We start from the raw sequence: 16520 nt of genomic DNA on the forward strand, positions 1-16520 counted from the left end.
TTATCGCTGCCCGGTAACCAGAAATGTGGGTAGACTCTAGGCTGAGTAACTGGAATCTGGCACATGGCGCATGGCTTCTAGGTTCCCACTTTGGGCGTGCAAAAAGATTTGGCTCAATTTCCCCGATAGAGTAGATATAATTGGTTTGAAAACAGTAGTTGGGCAATCGCTTAAGTGTTCCCAATTATTCAATATACATTTCCCCTTTGTCATGCCGCAACTTGCGTGTTTCCATGCCCGTAATATGGTGGTTAAATTTAGTATTTAAATCAATTTCTACGCCACTCGTAGTTTAAATCACGAGCGCTCTTACCATGTATGTCCTATGTACCGTGTACGCCCATGGATTATCATTTGTCAGCCCCTGACACGTTAGTCTCACTTATTTAACTAAACTATCTAATCGTGATTTTACGTACGTTCAGTCGTACCCCTTCTAAGGTTAAGGTCTACTGACGAAGAGAGATTAAACGCCCTTGGAGGAACTGTGTAGAATATGGTCACTTCAGTGCGACATTAATTTATGGATGGAATCATAATATTATCTTTGTAAAATATAGCCACAGATAAGTTTTGTCTTGTAGCTGTATTATGCTTAGCATTTAGATGCTGACTTTAGTGTGACCGATAGCGAAAGTAAATCATCCTTCCGAAGATCGTTTGGTGGTTGATGGAGAGTACCTAGAACCCCCTACTACATTAATTATGGATTATTAATTTATGCATGGAATCATAATCCTATCTTGGTGAAATAGTCACAGATAATTCTTGAGGACATAATGCAATTCAGTATTTAATTTTTAGTGTGACCAATGCCGAAAGTAAAGCATCCTTAACATCCTCAGTCGGCGAGGAGTAGTCGGATCCCCGATCATACCCCACATTTGCCTATGTTTACCTTTTAATCGCATGAACATATATTATAAGCATAAATTTATGTTCTTCTATTAGTTTTCAAGGCTATTTGGAGAGTTTAGCGCGTGCGTTGGCCAGCGATAAAGACAAATATATAGGGCCCGTCGTAAAAGCGTTCAAAAACAACATTTCGTTGGGCTTCCGAGAGTTGGACAGATGGCCAAACGGCCAAATGGCGAGCCGAAACACGCCCAAAACTGGCCACGCCTTATCTAATCGTTGACCACGCACTATGTACTCGTACTAAGCCATACGTGATGGAAATACATACTCAACTAGTATGAGTTTCGCACATGTGGTGAGGGTACATATGTAAACAATAACTCGATCCGGCCGATATCATTTCTTCTCCCCCTGATGATCCCATTGGGTCTTTGAGCTTCCAGCTCACGTCTGGGTGCTTAGTGGCCCGGCGTCCTTCGGCTCGGCGAAGTCAACAAACCCACCTCGCCATATGATTTATCTATGCGCGCTTTGAAATTCAATTTCAGCAACCAAATCGGGCTACATACTATACTATGTACACTAAGCGGGGAGTACGACACGAGTGTTAAGGAAGTGCTCGAGCGCTTTTCACTACAAGGAAGCGGCTGGCACTTCACAAATCAGCAGGTAGGAAGCAGATAAGAAAATGCCGTCGACACGAGAGGCGTCATAAGACCCCGTCATAGGAAGCCTCAAGTGCGTCAGTTCGAATATCCTCAATAGATAGGTAGATATTTTACATTGGGATTGTTATATTGGCAAGGACTTCTTGTCTTCGTAAATTATTTAAATGATGGGACAAACCAGTTGAAATGTGGCCTCCAATAAGGCACTCTAGGTGTCACATTAATATTCATACATTCGGCTCAAGTAGTGCCATTCAATCAACTGGACTCTTTGTTTATAAGGCGTGATGAACCCCAGGCAGAATGTAAGCCCCAAAAAGTTCCACAGTAATCTTCGCCAACAGGTCAAGCCAGCTTAAGCCCCCCCCCCCCCCCCCCCTCGGCGCCTGGCAACACCCCCCACAATGCCCCCTTTCGGAACCTTAACGATACGTCGAGAACGAGAATTGAAATGGGAATGGAGAAAATGATGAGCTAAATGCGGAAGCAGAGGCACACACATAAAGCACTTAATAGTGGAGGTAGTGGCAACAGGCGGCACATAATAGTCATAATAAAGAGTGTATAATTGTAATGCGTCAACAGGGGCCGCTCTTCCCCTCCCCACCTGCCGCCCCCCTTCGGCACGCCCGTTGGGTGGCAACCAAATAAGCTGAATTAGCAAAACTCGAGGTAGGAACCCCGCACCCATGCGTCAATTTCCAGTCATGCGTAACCTTTCCTGAATCAAATCACACTGTCAAAAATCAGGTACATACAATGGCTCTGGGAAAAAGCCTGCTGTTATATTAAACAGAAGTGTATTGCTTGATAACAAAGTGATAAATAATGAGTAAATAATTTCAAAGATATTCACAAACCAAGTAAACAAAAACGTACACACAAAATACAATTACCGCAAAGTTCGAAAACTTTTTCCCAGTGTAATAACACATAAAGCGGAGAGAGAATAGTATGGAAACAGCGGAAAAGAGAGCGAAACTCAAAAGCACGTGGCGCTTGTTGATAAGCGTGTGTGTTGAGTATTTGGGCCCTGCGCCTGTGTGCGAGCGTGTGTGTAGGCTGTTATCAGAAATTTGAATATTTTATTGTATGGCTAGAAATTCAACAGATGTGCCTCATGAATTGAGTTACGTTGAAATTTAAAAAACTAAAACCATTCATGGAAAAGGTCTTTGTGAAATAATAAATTCTATTCCTAATAACATAAATACCAACTAATGGGCCAGCGACATTCGCATTAAATAACTTGATTCATTCAAAACTAATAACTCGATTAGCTGAATATAATTTGCTGAATTAATGTAAAAATGAAATTGTCTTTCCAGTCAGAAAATACTTCTAAATAGGGTTTACTATTAGGTAATAATCAATTAAAATCAAAATGAATTAACTGCTTGAATTGACAAGACAAACCATACTTAAACACTAACCGATACTTATTTCATCTAAATGTCGTATCTCTTCACTTTTACAGACAAATTTCTTGGGCAGCACAATCCGGGCCATCGCAATAGCACCAGCAGCGAGGCGACCAGCGAGGACATCGACTCCAGCCGGGAGCACCTGAACAAGCCCAAGGGCAATGGTGGCAACGGCGGCAACGGTTGCCACAACCATGGCGCGGGCGGCAACAAGAGCCGCTCGAAGCGACAGCAGAAGACGTCCGGCCAGCAGATCCGTAATCCCGACCAGATGGGCCAGAAGCCCGGAGGCCCCGCCTCCATGGTGGGCCAGAAGACCAAGCAGACAACCAATGGCAAGTGGCGCCAACAGCAGGCCAATCCCAACGGCAACAACCCACAGCAGCAACAGCAACAGCATCAGAAGCGCGGCAGCAACAAGAAGACGGGCAAGTGCAGCGGCAGCAACATGGGACAACATCCCGGCAGCAACACCGCCAAGCACGGCGGCAACAACCAGCGCAAGACCTGCGACAGCAGCTCCTCCTCGGCTCTGAGTTCGCCCACCAGCTCGCCCACCAGTTCCCCCCATGCCAATGGCAACCGGAAGCGGATCGAGCGCACCCTGATGCCGGGAGCCGCTCTGGAATGGCGCCGTGAGCGGGAACGTGGTCGCCTGAATACCAACTTCCTGGTGCCCCCACTGCGACAGTACGAGCAACTGGATCTGGACGACAAAACCCTGGTGCAGCAGCTCCGGCGACATGTCATCGATCACCATCTGCTGCGCGTCTACGGCTTTCCGGTGGAGTCCGTGGTCCACGAGGGCGCCATCGAGATCTTCAAGTGCCTGCCGCACATGAGCTTCGCAGCGGCACTGGCCGAAACTGCTCCGGCGGTCACGCTGATCAACTGCCACGACGGGCTGACCACCCGCGTTGCTGTCGAGGAGGAGGTGGCCACCTCGAGTGACTCCGGCAACAGTTCGCCACGCTCCCTGGACTCCGAGTCCGGCGGCGAGTGGAGCGGCAGCGAATGCGAGTCCTCCAACTTATCCTCATCGTCCTCCTCCTCGACCGGCGAAGCCGAGCTGAGTCTGGAGCTGAAGTACTGCCAGTACGTCCAGGTGGAGCGCAGTCTGGCCAAGCCGTGTGCCCGCTGCAAGCGCCACTTTCTGGTGGACGAACTGACCGGCGAGTATCTGACGCGCGAGGAGTGCCACTACCACTCGGGCAAGTACCAACGCTACTACGACGGCGTGTGCCACGGCCGCTGGACGTGCTGCAACGAGGGAGAGGAATCCTCGCCAGGCTGCTGCCTGGGCGACCGCCACGTGTGGACCGGTTCGGTGGTGGGCGTTAATGGACCCTACTACGACTTCGTGCGGACCCAGCACAGGGAGCGGAACGACGAGCCCGCCGTGTACGCCCTAGACTGCGAGATGAGCTACACGGGCCGGGGCCTGGACGTGACCAAGGTCTCGCTGGTGGCCCTCAACGGGCAGCTGGTGTACGAGCACTTTGTGCGCCCCGAGTGCGACATCATCGACTACAACACCCGGTATTCGGGCATTACGGAGCGGGATCTGCGCTCCGGCGCCAAGAGCCTGGCCGAGGTGCAGCGCGATCTCATCGAGCTGATTACGGCGGACACCATCCTCATTGGACACGGACTGGACAACGATCTGCGCGCCCTGCGCCTGGTGCACAACACCCTGATCGACACCTCGATCAGCTTCCCGCACTGCAGTGGCTTTCCGTACCGCCGGGCCCTGCGCCACCTGACCAAGGTCCACCTGAAGCGGGAGATCCAGTGCGGGGACGGCACCACGGGTCACAGCAGCTTCGAGGACTCGCGTGCCTGCATGGAGCTGATGCTGTGGCGCATCAACCAGGAACTGGACCCCACATGGAGCTGGGACGATTAAGGGAGGCGAGGCCGGGATCGGACCGGGATCGATCGGTCCGGGGCGGGGGTTGATCAAAAACAATGGGGGCCAGCAAGTACTTTTAGTCGTTAAGCCAGTTAGGATCGCTTAGTTTGTACTGTATTCAAGAAAACACAATCCTAAAATCTCAGCTGGGTGGCTCGCCTGGCAATGGGTCCCTATACCACTGGTGCATCTCGAGTATCCGATGTTTGCCCAGGAGATAGGGGCCCATTTCCAGGCGCTGGACCAGCGTATACTTACATATATCAAGTAAATCGCAATCGCAATCGCAAAATTGGAATGACAAAAATGGCAAGGAAAAGCATGCAAAAATAGGAGCATAATCATATATTTATATGCGATACATAAGGTACATTTTGTAAGCGTATATTTATAGAGAAAAATAGAACTTTAATCTACATATGTATATACACTAATTGTTTTTTTTTTCTTGATTAATTTCGAACCACGAGAAAATGTACTGAAGTTTTAGCTGTGATGTTTTTTTCACTTTCTCACATATTTACACGACAAACGAAAATGAAAAGTAAAAGCAAAAAAAGAAAAGAATAGAAAAATACAAAAATATATACATACGCTCATACATTATTTTTTAAGAAGCACAGAAGAAAGGCAATCCAAATACTTTTTCATTTTGACCAAAACTTTCAACTAAATCACTCCATTTACCATAATATACCATTAGGTTTCTTTCGTTTCGTTTCGTTTCGTTTCGTTTCGTTTCGTATCGTTCGTCTTACCCCAACCATTTCTTTTTTTTACTTCACGAATAAAGCATCTCATATACAAACGGAAGCGATGAAAAATTAAAGTTTAACTTTAACTACTTTATACACTACGCATAAACGTAAGTTAGGTTAATCCTATGTTTTTTCCACTCTTCAACTCCTTGATTATTTATTTAACGATTCACGCGACAAGTTCATTGAAAATTTCTTCAAGTGTATAATTTTTCACATTGAACTCCATCCTAGGCTAAGGTTTATTTTTGTTTTCTCTCGCGAAACAATCGACGATTAAGCACTGTTCCGCGTTTCTAGTTTTCTAAAACGGGACGAGGAATACTTTAGTCGAAAATCGATGTTCCTAGCAGCATATGTAAGGTTCAGCACAAGTACACTGCAACAAGCGGCTGTTTTCATATTGAACAGAAGGAAAAGAAGAGTAATGCAAATGCACAACGACAACCTTTGAAGAGAATAAACGAAGCAACGATTGTTTCAAACTAAATATCACCCTAAAGCAATGGCTATTATTATTGGAATGGGAGATGGTACGGGCGTTAGAATATGTACTGCTCAAAGATATGATGGCTCAATGATATGGTGGCAATGTTTCAGCAGTGGCGAGACCCAAGATTACTAGTCTTTTGGACGAGCTATTTGCTGGTATCAAGTGATAAAGCTGAAATATATGTATGGCGTGACGGAGGCTCATTGACCCGCGGAAAAATGTAGACGTCACACCAGCGAAAATCTCATCGATCTTTGCTGTAACAACAATCTTTTGAGGCTGTTAACAGTGTTAACAAGAACAGCCGCGCATGTCTCTTAATTTAGATGAATTTATTTGCCTTGGCCAAACATGTGGGTTTTTACTGCCGCACTATTTACTACTTACAGGCCGCGTTAACTCAGTGCGCGATCAAGATCAAACCGCATGTGTTTCTCAGCCGACTGGCGAGGCTGACCCTGCGAAGCGAGGTCAGTGGATAAGGAGGTACAAGCTCGACCAGACAAGATACAAGCCGAGACAGTAAAAGATATCTTTAAAGATGCAACCGAATAGCGATCCTGAGATCAGTTTGCACCAGAATAAAGGCCGTCATATGATCTCTCACATTGAACTGGTAGGTATAATACATCCCTAAGCACTACTGTGGATGGTATTTTCTTCTTTCCAATGCTCAAGGTCCGGTTTTGAGAGTCGAACCCAAGGAACTTTTAGCTGGCCCCTGCTGTACAGTATCTGCACCTGCGGTCAAAAGCTGTAATGCCACCTTGCGGAAGCACCGATCTGTGTGATCAGCTGAGGGTTCTTTGAGATAAACACACTTAGTGTTTGCCCAACTAAGTAATTAGCAATCAGCAAGTGCCTGAGATCAGGTATTTCAGGCATCTGCGTCGCAGAATCCACTTAAGGCATATGCCGTTCACAAATATATACATACCATAGGCATGTACGTAGTACTTACATCGCAATCTTGGGGATGCGATCGAAGAAGTTATTGTAACTGAGAGTATCTGATGGTCTGTCTTGGGCCAAAGGGCCGCCAGCCAGCACTGACGTCAATTTTTGCCAAATTAGCGTTCAAGTGCGAAATGAATATGGTGCAGTGGTCTGCGTTTCGCTGCGACGGTGTGCGTGTGCAGCAGTGAAAGTAGAAAGTGATTCAAGAGGTGGCGGCATGTTAATGATGATGCTGATCTGGTGCTCGGCTGATGACGAAACACAGAGGCACTGAACGAAAATTGGAGGAATATCTATCAAACCAGATGGTTTTCATACTCCTGGTAAAGTATAAAGTAAACGGTTTAAATAATATGCCAAATTTAAGTACACAAAGTGCAACAAAGTATTTCACTACTACTAAGATCCTAATGCAAATGGCACCGCGCCCCCAGCATTCGTCTTGTCACAAAGGCGAAAACAAACTCGGCGAGGCCCAGAAAAAAACTACTGATCGATTTTTAATCGATTCAATTTCTTGCCAGCGGTTCTTGACCGAAAAGAGGGGGCAAAAGGGGGCCTATTGATGATCATTTGACGGATGAAGGCGATCGACTAAATATAAATTGAACGATCGTGTTTGGCACATTTGTGCGAGAAATCGCATCAATTGTTTTAATTATCTGGCATATACATAGGCGCAGAGGGGATGTGGCGGGCGGTTGGGCGATACTATGTGCGATCTATAGGTAATGCCCCGCGCACGGAACTCAGATCTGTAGCAAAACACTCGCCAGACGCGATTATGCAACCGCCGCCCGAGAATCCGAATCCGAATCCGAATCGGGAGTCAATATGGGAAAGGCGAAGATAACATCGCGGTATTGTGTGTATTTCTCACTTAAGGCAATTGGCCAGACAAACAGTCGACGACTCCCATGAGTCGCATGCAAATTTCCCCTCAGAGGGAAACAATTAAATGCCCACTTTACAGCCGTTACGGCAGATAAGAGACTTGCCGATAACGAATTGCAGTAGAAAAGCACTTGAATTCCACAGATTGCAGTGACATAAGATAATGTATCTAAAACTAATGATGGTTTATTGGCGCCCTCTGAGCAGATGTCCAGTTAGGCCTTACAAGATGCCGAAAATATTCGAATACCATATGGTCGAGTGAAGCACCCATGATTCACGGAGCTTGTGTAATAAACCCAATCAGTTTTGAAATTGACCAAATATGGGGATGAGCCGAAGTCGAGTTCCCCAAAACGACGATGATGATTCACAGGCGTCAGCATTTCTCAAAAGAAGTCGGCGTCACTAAGATATATTTATTTATTTTCATGCGATTTGGCGTCACCTGCTGAGCCGCCTACCACTTGTTTACGATCAAGATATAAATAGTCATCAAATTATGCCTATTAAACTATTTTCACTATCGATTCTGGCGATAGTGGGTAAATTATTAAGTATCATAACGAAAATATATATGCCTATTTAAAATTCTCTACTATAATATTCCATTTTTCAGGGTTGAAAACCAAGGAACCTAACCTTAAACTAAATAAGTAATTGAAAACTCTGTACTTAAAATATTATTCAAAGAAAATCATTTACATGAAAGGACATATTACTATAACACATTTAGTCTGACATATGGATATCAGTTCCAAGCGTTCAATTTATTTATCTGCGTAGCGGCAGAAATGTAAACAAAATCCACATATTCGAAGTCCAAATGTCGTCATTTCGAGGCACAAGGCTTATAAAGATATAGCATGTGTACAGCATAGACCGATGACGCGATGACGTGATAGTTGGCAGCGGGTGAGGGAATTTCGCGCCGGCGATTAGCCGTACTCCCCATGACATAATTACCCAAAACGGAGCAATATGAGTGGTGAGATGATAGGCGCCCGATATGGACATGTATCGCATGGAGTCGCCAACGGGTTGCGTTTCCGTTCGCCAGCTTCGCGGGTGGGTACACAGGGCGAAAAGATGCCCAAAATGGTATCCCCACGAGGAATATTCACAGTCCACTTAAGTACAAGTAGGATCTTCAAAACACCATATCATAATTATATCATAAATATAAAGAACATTTTTTTTCTTTTTTTTTAGGCTTATACCAAAAAACCCTACGCTTCTTCCTGTGCAGCTGCTTCCCACCCCCCGAAGTGCAGCCAATTAGTGGCCTAATCGAACTGCAATCAAGCATGGAATTGATCTACTCACAATCATACGTATCGATTGTCTTTTATTGATCAAGCCTGGCTGTTCATAAAATTCAAATTCTGTGCCTCGTTAGTTAGAAGATAAAGCCATATTAATAGATCACTTAAATGTATATATAGACTTGGCTAGGAGAACCGAACATATGAAAATTTGCTACAAATGTAACATGGCACATAGCTCTTATAGCACTTTTATTTCTCGGGAGTACTTTGTTTATTTATCGCATTTTTCCTTCGCCCGATTTATGTTGAATGGCCGTTCATAACTCACGTTTTTTTTGTGGTCTCGAAAGGGGGAATTTTCATGTCCGACACATATCGTAATTCTCTACGCCCGCCAGCTGTTCGCCTAGTGGTCTTGGATCAGGTCCGGTCGGATTGGATTCGCTGTGTGAGAAATGCAGCAGGTCGCCGGGGAATTTGGAATTTCTTTTCGGCTGCACCGTGAATCATCTGGCCTGTGGCACTTTCGCTGTGAAAAAGGCAACCAGTTTTTCTCGTCGTCTTTACGGTTCTTTAAAAGCGAGAGTGAAGATCGCTAAGGAATGTCCCCTAATAAGTGGGCTAGTGCTAAAAAAAACCCATTTTCAAGCAGCAAATAAAGCATCAATATCTTGAGTATTTAATTATGAAAGTATAGTATATGTGAGTATGTCAACGCTGCGTATGAGTAATAAAGAAAAAGGATATGAAAAGTGAAGACACCCTTAGGGCTCTCCAGCTCCGACGTATCGAAACAAACACATGGATATAGACCTCAATGGACCCATCCAACTGAACGCTTAATTCAAGTTGAAGGCTCTACTGCGGTGGCTAAACAAACGCACCTTGGCTGCCAATTTCGGTGTACATTTTTTTGTTTCTGTCATGTTTTATCAACTTTGTTGTCTCTGTGGTATTTACCTTGCACAGCCGCAGCTTTTCGACACCCACAGAAGTGAGGAAAAAAGCGGAAAAAAGAAGCGGAGACGGAGGCCTAGATGCCACACGTGGGTCGCCAATGGCCCGTGGTGAAAGTTCAAGGCTGTTTGGGTTCGGGGGCTGTGCAACAGGTAAACACGAGGCACAAACAGAGTGGGTATGTTTCTGGCAGATGTGCAGGAGTTAAGCAGACCTGTTTATTTTTCTTTTTAATTTTGCGGAGTTTTGAAATGCACACTGCAAGCGAGGGGACGGAATTTCATCACCTGGCCTGCCCGTCTAAGGCACGAAACCAGCCAAGCGAGCTCCTCCTCCTGGCGGTACCACTAGGAACCAGGGACCTGGGACCCGAGACCGGGACCAACATCAGGTGCCGGCGAAGATTTCCCATAGATAATAGGCGCCGTTCGTGTCGAACATTTTTGTGTGTTGTCATACTACTTTCGAAATACAGTCAACCCCGAGAAAGTAGAGTTTTTATTTATCTTGTCCTAGGAATACCTATATTGCAAAGGGGTATGCCAATAAATGGTCTCCAAGGATATATTACTCTCTACTGTTCAATATCAAACACCAAAAGAGTTCTACATTTTTAAAGGGCTTTAAACTACTTTAACACTTTTAAAAGTATACCAGAGACAGCACTCGAATTATAGTATAGATTAAGGACTAAATAGTGCAAAGTCTGTACTATACAGCTCTATTTCTATATAAAAGAGTATAGTCTTTATTATAGAAAGAAGACTGTAAAGTAACGACTTTATTCTTGGATCTGAAAACTCATTTAAAATAAAACTTAATACTTTTTTAATATAATATTAACCCAATCGATGCCGGTATCAATCGCAAGAAGTCAAACAACTAGCTATGTTTTAAGTTTTTAGAAATCTTGTTAGATGATTTCTGACCTAAAATATTTTTGCTAAAGCCTCATTCCATGCTCTCAGCTGAAGAGGTTCCACTGTATCACAGAAACCATGGCTCGCGGACCACGGAATGCGCGGCAATTTGTCTGCTGGCACTACTGATACCGCTGGGAAGTGGCTGCATCGTTGCATGCAGCATGCCATGTCCACGTCTGTGCCTTTGTGTATGTACCACTTCTTCTTACATGACGTGGGCGGCGGCACTTCCTCGATGCGGTGCACCCAACCCAAAATGCAAACCCGGAAAACGCGCCAGAAACTGCAGCACGAACCCCACCACGCCGTTATGATTGAATAATTACGGCTGAAAACCGAGAAAACTGCCAAGTTCAAAAGCTTGTTTGCCTGCAGGCTTTTGCCTCATTGCTATAATTGCAATTGGTTTCGGTATGTATATTATGCTTCGATCACTTTTTGGAGCTTAATCGTACAAAGTTTATATGTACATGGTGATAGCGCTAGGCTGGTTTAGACATGGCGATTAACAGCAGTGCTTAATGCGTGATGCATAATGCGTAATCGTAATCGTAATGCTTAATGCTATGCGAGTCGTACAAAACAATGGTTATGGTTATCGGTTAGAACGAGAGACAAATGTAACAGGCGCTGCCACCGGGCATCTAAAACGAATCGAGCGAAGCTGGCGCGTCTTGGAAGATATATGAATCTGTATCTGGTATGTGCATCTGCGTCTGCAGCTGCATCTGCATCTGACTTTGTATCCGTATCCTGACTTGCGTATTTGGCCTGAGAGTTGCGCTTGAGGCCCCAGCTTCTGCTAGTTGCTGGCGGCGGTCGCCGAGGCAGCCGTCTGCTGCTTAAAGATCACACCCGTGATCTCGCCATCCTTCTGGATCACACAGCGTCTGCAGGGGTAGAAATGGGTATTGACTATGGCACTGCCAGCAAAGTTATTCAAACAAAAAAGTGGGCCGCCTATGCCTGTCAACAAGTATCTTACTATGGTAGATATGAAAATAATTACAAAAAAAATCTGCATAAAAAAATCCACTCAATTGCTAATTTAGTGGTTATTATTTAAAACGTAATTAACATTGCAAAATTATAATAGAAACATACGTTTTATGGAAATATTCATACATGCATGTTTGAATGAAATAAAGCTAATAAGACAACAATATTAGATCTTCATGATTCTAATATGAAATAAACAATAAAATTCTGTCATAATTGGGAATACAGAAAAAACAGACGAGGACAGCACTCCTGGAAACTTGAGGTGTCACCATCAGCCCCAAATATATGTAGCTACATAAATACTACTGAACAAATAAGATTTTATATCGTATGAAATAAAATATTAATGGGTTAGTTGGAAGTACAATAAGAAGTAGATGAAACCAAAACTCCTGGAAAGTTGTTGTCCTACTAGAAGTATCTATCGCCCACAGGATCTTATAAAACTTACTTCCCAAAAAATAGAGAAAAAAACGTAATTTGATTGAGAAGATATAAAATAATAAGATTCGAAAGAAGTAGTAGAAGGCAAGGCTTCTCCAACTAGGTTTTCAACCCTACCAATAGCCTATAGGGTACAAATATCATGAAAAAACCCTGAAATTTGATTGAAAATATATAAAATAATAAGGCTTTAAAGAAGTAGTAACACGAGGCTTCTCCAACTAAGTCCCCAACACTTAGGCTAGGTACACCCACCCCGGCCCACCCCATCGATAAGGATTCTCCACTTACTTGTTGCCGCTGTACAGGCAGATTGTGGCTGGGACCTTGGTGTTCGGCTCCAGTTTGGCCACCTGCTCGCATATGGCCATTCCGATGCCGGATACGTTGGGGTCAATGTCTCCCTTGGCTGGAATGGAAGCGTCCATTGGCATTATGGTATTCGATTAATCAGACTCAGGAGCCGATAATACTCACTGCCCAGACACAAGCCCTGCCGATTCGCCAGCAGAGCACCCACCGTGTCCTGACGCGCGGCGCTGCAAAGAGGTAAAATTCGCTATTAGCTGAGGTCTTCGGACTCCCACATGATACCCACATGTCCGCCAAGACCTCCTCCAGTTGCTGTTCCATGGGCGAGGCTTTTAATTCGCAACTTAGAACTCGAAGTGCAGTGAAAAAAACAAAGCAAGAAGAAAATAACCAAAACAATGGCCAGTGTGACCGGAGGCGGCTAAGATCAGAAATACCAAAAGGTCCAACGCAAAAAATACCAAGTACAGTGGGCATGATGTTGTAAAAATCAGTAAATATTTTAAAAACGTCCAATTGTATACTTTTTAAGCACAAATAACTTGTATCGAATACACTAAAGCATCTCAGCAAATCATTAACAACACAACCTCTTCTGTTATCAGTATTTGTATGTATGTGTATTGTGTATAGTTTATTCATAGCATTCAACATAAAAAATACTCCAAATGAAAAAGGATGCGACGAAGCGCAGGAAACAAAACACTTTACAATCGCCAATTACAACTAATTGCCTTTAATTTATTATATGCCGTTATACGCAGCGCTTGGAGTGCACAAAATTAGTTAAATTAATTGGTTTTTATGATTTTCAGCAATTGCTTTTTTTTGAATTACTCGCTCTGAGAAGATGTTAGCTCCAAAAATATCCAAAGTTTGAAACATATAAAAATAATCTTTAACATGCTGCAGCGTTTGTATCAATCGTATGGGATCGCATGGAGTCGCCCCCGGAAAAATAATGGATTTATAGGTATATTTATGTACTACTTAGGTGGGCGTGGCCAGCGGCGCGGCCTACACGATCTCGTACTTTTCCACGAACAGTATGGATTCGCTCGAATACTTGACCGCCGCCTCGCTTTCCACCTGCACCACTTCCTGGGCGACGACGCCCGCGTACGTCGTTTTCGAGACGAAGGACACCTGCAAGGGGAAAAAGTCGCCCGGAATGGAAGCACTGCAGCTGAACTCCATGGAGCCGGACTTGTTGGCGGAATCGATGACGGGGATTAGCCACTGGATCACATGCTTGCGTGCATTGTAGTTGTAGGTTCCGTCGTACTCGGCTACCGTGGGCTGAACATTCATCCTGTGAAGTAGCGAAACGAACGAGTTATCCCTTGAGGACAATTAGCGGCCATCTACTCACGGCAAGGGGATGGTAAAGGACACGTCCTGCAATTCCAGCTGCTGCGCCTCCAGCTCGTACTCGATGTTTACATCGCACCCGCCCTCTCCATTGTCCGATGGCCAGCAGTTAACTGGAAAAGAGCGAGAGGTACAAGTGCGTGAGAAACTGTGAGACAAAGTGCGGTCCAGGCAGACATACTGGTTAGCGGAATGGCCGACTCGTCCTGCGAGACGAAGCGCCACTTAAGCACACCCACGTCGGTGTTGAGGGGGAACGGCTTGCCCAGGTTCTTCAGACCAATGGTGGTGCGCGACTTGAATAGCTCCTTGTCCACGTTGGGGTGGGTCTGCAGCTGCAGGCCCTGTATGTAGTTGGGGGACAGCTTCAGCAAGATGCGGCCGTAGGCTTCGTCCGCGATGCGCAATGTCAGCAGGCCGGAGTTCTCGAACTGCTGCACTCCGCCATCGCGTCCCAGACGCACCACCAGCTTGTCCTCGATCTTCAGATGCACACTGGTAACAAAGGGTTATGCATTAGATAAAGGACTGGCAAATCAAGGGAAAACCTCTTACCTCTCCTTGTGGATATCCGCCGAAATAGCTGCCTTGGCTACTGCACTGGCGCTGGCTGCAGCACTGGAACTTCCTGCGGGCGCCGCAGGTGCCAGATTGGCAATCTTCTCGCCCTCGCTCTTCAGCTGATCCACAAAACTGTCCACGTCCTTTGACTTGCCGCCCAGCTTGAGGGCATTGCGCGATGTTGGTTTACTACTGATGAAAGAGCCACGATTAACCGAGAAACAAGATAAAATTAAAAGCGACTTACGCAGCCGCCTTGGATTTGGTGTCCACGTCGATGGAGGTTATGCCGATGTTGGCACTGGAGGAGCCAGAGCTGCTGCTAACGCCACTGCTGCCGAAGCTGTCGGCGCTGAAACCGCCGCTGCGTCCGCCCATGCCGCTTAGGGATGGACCGCCCCGCTTGCTGGCCTCCATGCGCTGGCGCTGCAGCTCCTTGGCCTTCTCGCGCATCTTCTGGCGCGCCTCCCGCTCCTGCGTTTGCCGCACTGCCTGATAGACCTTCTCCTCGTGCGAGTCCATCTCCACGAAGGTCTTGATCTGGGCCAGATTGACGCTCTCCCTGTAGCCCAGGGCCACGATTTCGTCGAAGGCAAAGATCAGACTGAAGGCGTTCTCCCCGATCTCTTTTTCGTCCAGTGAGTGGCTGTACTCGGGAATCTGTTTTCGGGTTGGATGGAGGAGTGTCATAGCACTTGGTTTTGTGGCCACGAGTCAGGAACTCACCACTTTCGAAAAGATGCGCAGCGTCTCCAGGTCCTCCAGAATATTACTGGCCTTTGTGGTGATCAGCAGCATGTAGAGCTTCTCCATTGGCTGGTAGACGTAGCGCACCGAGTCCGTCTCCACGTAGGTGTGTTGCTTGCCAGCGGTCATGAGCTTGGGGAAGGCGGCCAGCAGACCCTCGATGCGTGCCTTCGTCATCTCGACAAACTGACGTGACAGAATCACTGTGCGTATAAGTTATTTGTTATTAACATGGACCTGTGCCTCGGGGCCATCTCGGCCAGCCAACTCACCTTTGCCGTTCTTCGTGCATACTGCCGCAGCAATGAGTACCTGCAAGTCGGATACGGATATGGATAGGGAAAAGTAGGTTTAATGACAATTCCGGAACACAGTCTCCCCAGCCGATAGATAAGCCCCAAAATCGCCGACGTGTATGTGTGTGCGTGTTGCGGGTCAGGTCGGGGCTCTTACCATTTTGCTGCTGCGCTTGACGTTTTAGCCCTGGGGAAATACTTCGCGGATCGGATGCGGACGGCGCAGGATAGACTGCTGCTACGGATCGGAATTGCGGGGCGCTCGAAGAGTTGTTTTTCAATCAATCCGCGTAGCTGACGTGTTCGGTTCTGCGACAAAATGTTTACGCTGTGTGTGTGCGTGTGCGTTGTGTGGTGTGACCAGAGCGCCTGAGCGGGAATCATTGAAGGTTCCCGTTCACGTTGAAGAGTGCACATGTGGGATACCCTGCATATTACCATTTCTACCTGCCAAGTGGCAATGTCTTGCAAGCTGTGTCAAAGCTCTTAACATCTTATAATACATATCTAATAATATACACCATATTAGAAATATACATTAGTTATGTGTATTTATGTTATTCATATTTTATTTTTAAAGTTTCCTCACGTTTATTTTATTGAATTATAAACCTAAAATATTAAGCGAACACATTTACTAGTGTCCAAACCCCATAAATTGAACATCCGTATGAA

The 16520-nt window shown here is 45.7% G+C and overlaps 4 protein-coding genes across 10 annotated transcripts in view; 2 read left to right on the forward strand and 2 right to left on the reverse strand.

Moving 5' to 3' along the window:
* The window catches only part of LOC108023490 (uncharacterized), a 33768-nt gene extending 27646 nt beyond the window's left edge, over window positions 1-6122 (forward strand). For all 6 annotated transcript variants that reach the window (XM_050884860.1, XM_050884863.1, XM_050884869.1 and 3 more), the window contains one exon: window positions 3004-6122. In XM_050884860.1, the coding sequence (XP_050740817.1) occupies window positions 3004-4856 (1853 nt within the window). In that variant the 3' untranslated portion in view covers window positions 4857-6122. The remainder of the gene's footprint in view (window positions 1-3003) is intronic.
* Window positions 6123-8741: 2619 nt separating this feature from the next.
* Window positions 8742-9473, forward strand: LOC108023748 (uncharacterized). Its single transcript, XM_050889832.1, has 2 exons — window positions 8742-9105; window positions 9177-9473. The coding sequence occupies exons 1-2, from the start codon at window positions 8946-8948 to the stop codon at window positions 9317-9319; spliced, it is 303 nt and encodes a 100-aa protein (XP_050745789.1). The 5' UTR covers window positions 8742-8945; the 3' UTR covers window positions 9320-9473.
* A 2000-nt stretch (window positions 9474-11473) lies between these two features.
* On the reverse strand, window positions 11474-13303 carry LOC108023747 (uncharacterized). Its single transcript, XM_017093386.3, has 4 exons — window positions 13157-13303; window positions 13036-13097; window positions 12850-12967; window positions 11474-12002 (listed from the first exon to the last, which is right to left on the reverse strand). Exons 1-4 carry the CDS (start codon window positions 13189-13191, stop codon window positions 11915-11917), a joined length of 303 nt encoding a protein of 100 aa, XP_016948875.1. The 5' UTR covers window positions 13192-13303; the 3' UTR covers window positions 11474-11914.
* Window positions 13304-13590: 287 nt separating this feature from the next.
* Window positions 13591-16202, reverse strand: LOC108023700 (coatomer subunit delta). 2 transcript variants are annotated; one of them, XM_017093329.3, is made up of 8 exons: window positions 16003-16202; window positions 15822-15861; window positions 15529-15752; window positions 15050-15462; window positions 14797-14991; window positions 14423-14736; window positions 14243-14354; window positions 13591-14182 (listed from the first exon to the last, which is right to left on the reverse strand). In XM_017093329.3, exons 1-8 carry the CDS (start codon window positions 16003-16005, stop codon window positions 13888-13890), a joined length of 1596 nt encoding a protein of 531 aa, XP_016948818.1. In that variant the 5' UTR covers window positions 16006-16202; the 3' UTR covers window positions 13591-13887. The 2 variants fall into 2 exon arrangements, with proteins under 2 accessions (XP_016948818.1, XP_016948817.1); XM_017093328.3 differs by having other exon boundaries at window positions 14797-14994.
* Between the last annotated feature and the right edge of the window lie 318 nt (window positions 16203-16520).

The sequence above is a fragment of the Drosophila biarmipes genome, chromosome X (assembly GCF_025231255.1).
Source record: "Drosophila biarmipes strain raj3 chromosome X, RU_DBia_V1.1, whole genome shotgun sequence".
Lineage (NCBI taxonomy): Eukaryota > Metazoa > Arthropoda > Insecta > Diptera > Drosophilidae > Drosophila > Drosophila biarmipes.

Bases quoted from the DNA above. Each gene is read 5' to 3' on its own strand.
- LOC108023748 (XM_050889832.1), top strand. From the start codon at position 8,946: ATGAGTGGTGAGATGATAGGCGCCCGATATGGACATGTATCGCATGGA. The intron at 9,106-9,176 runs GTAGGATCTTCA...CTTTTTTTTTAG, and splicing joins CACAGTCCACTTAAGTACAA to GCTTATACCAAAAAACCCTA.
- LOC108023747 (XM_017093386.3), bottom strand. From the start codon at position 13,191: ATGGAACAGCAACTGGAGGAGGTCTTGGCGGACAT. The intron at 13,098-13,156 runs GTGGGTATCATG...ACCTCTTTGCAG, and splicing joins GAGGAGGTCTTGGCGGACAT to CGCCGCGCGTCAGGACACGG. The intron at 12,003-12,849 runs GTAAGTGGAGAA...CTACCCCTGCAG, and splicing joins TGCCTGTACAGCGGCAACAA to ACGCTGTGTGATCCAGAAGG.
- LOC108023700 (XM_017093328.3), bottom strand. The intron at 14,737-14,796 runs GTAAGAGGTTTT...CTTTGTTACCAG, and splicing joins GCGGATATCCACAAGGAGAG to TGTGCATCTGAAGATCGAGG. The intron at 14,355-14,422 runs GTATGTCTGCCT...GCTCTTTTCCAG, and splicing joins GTCGGCCATTCCGCTAACCA to TTAACTGCTGGCCATCGGAC.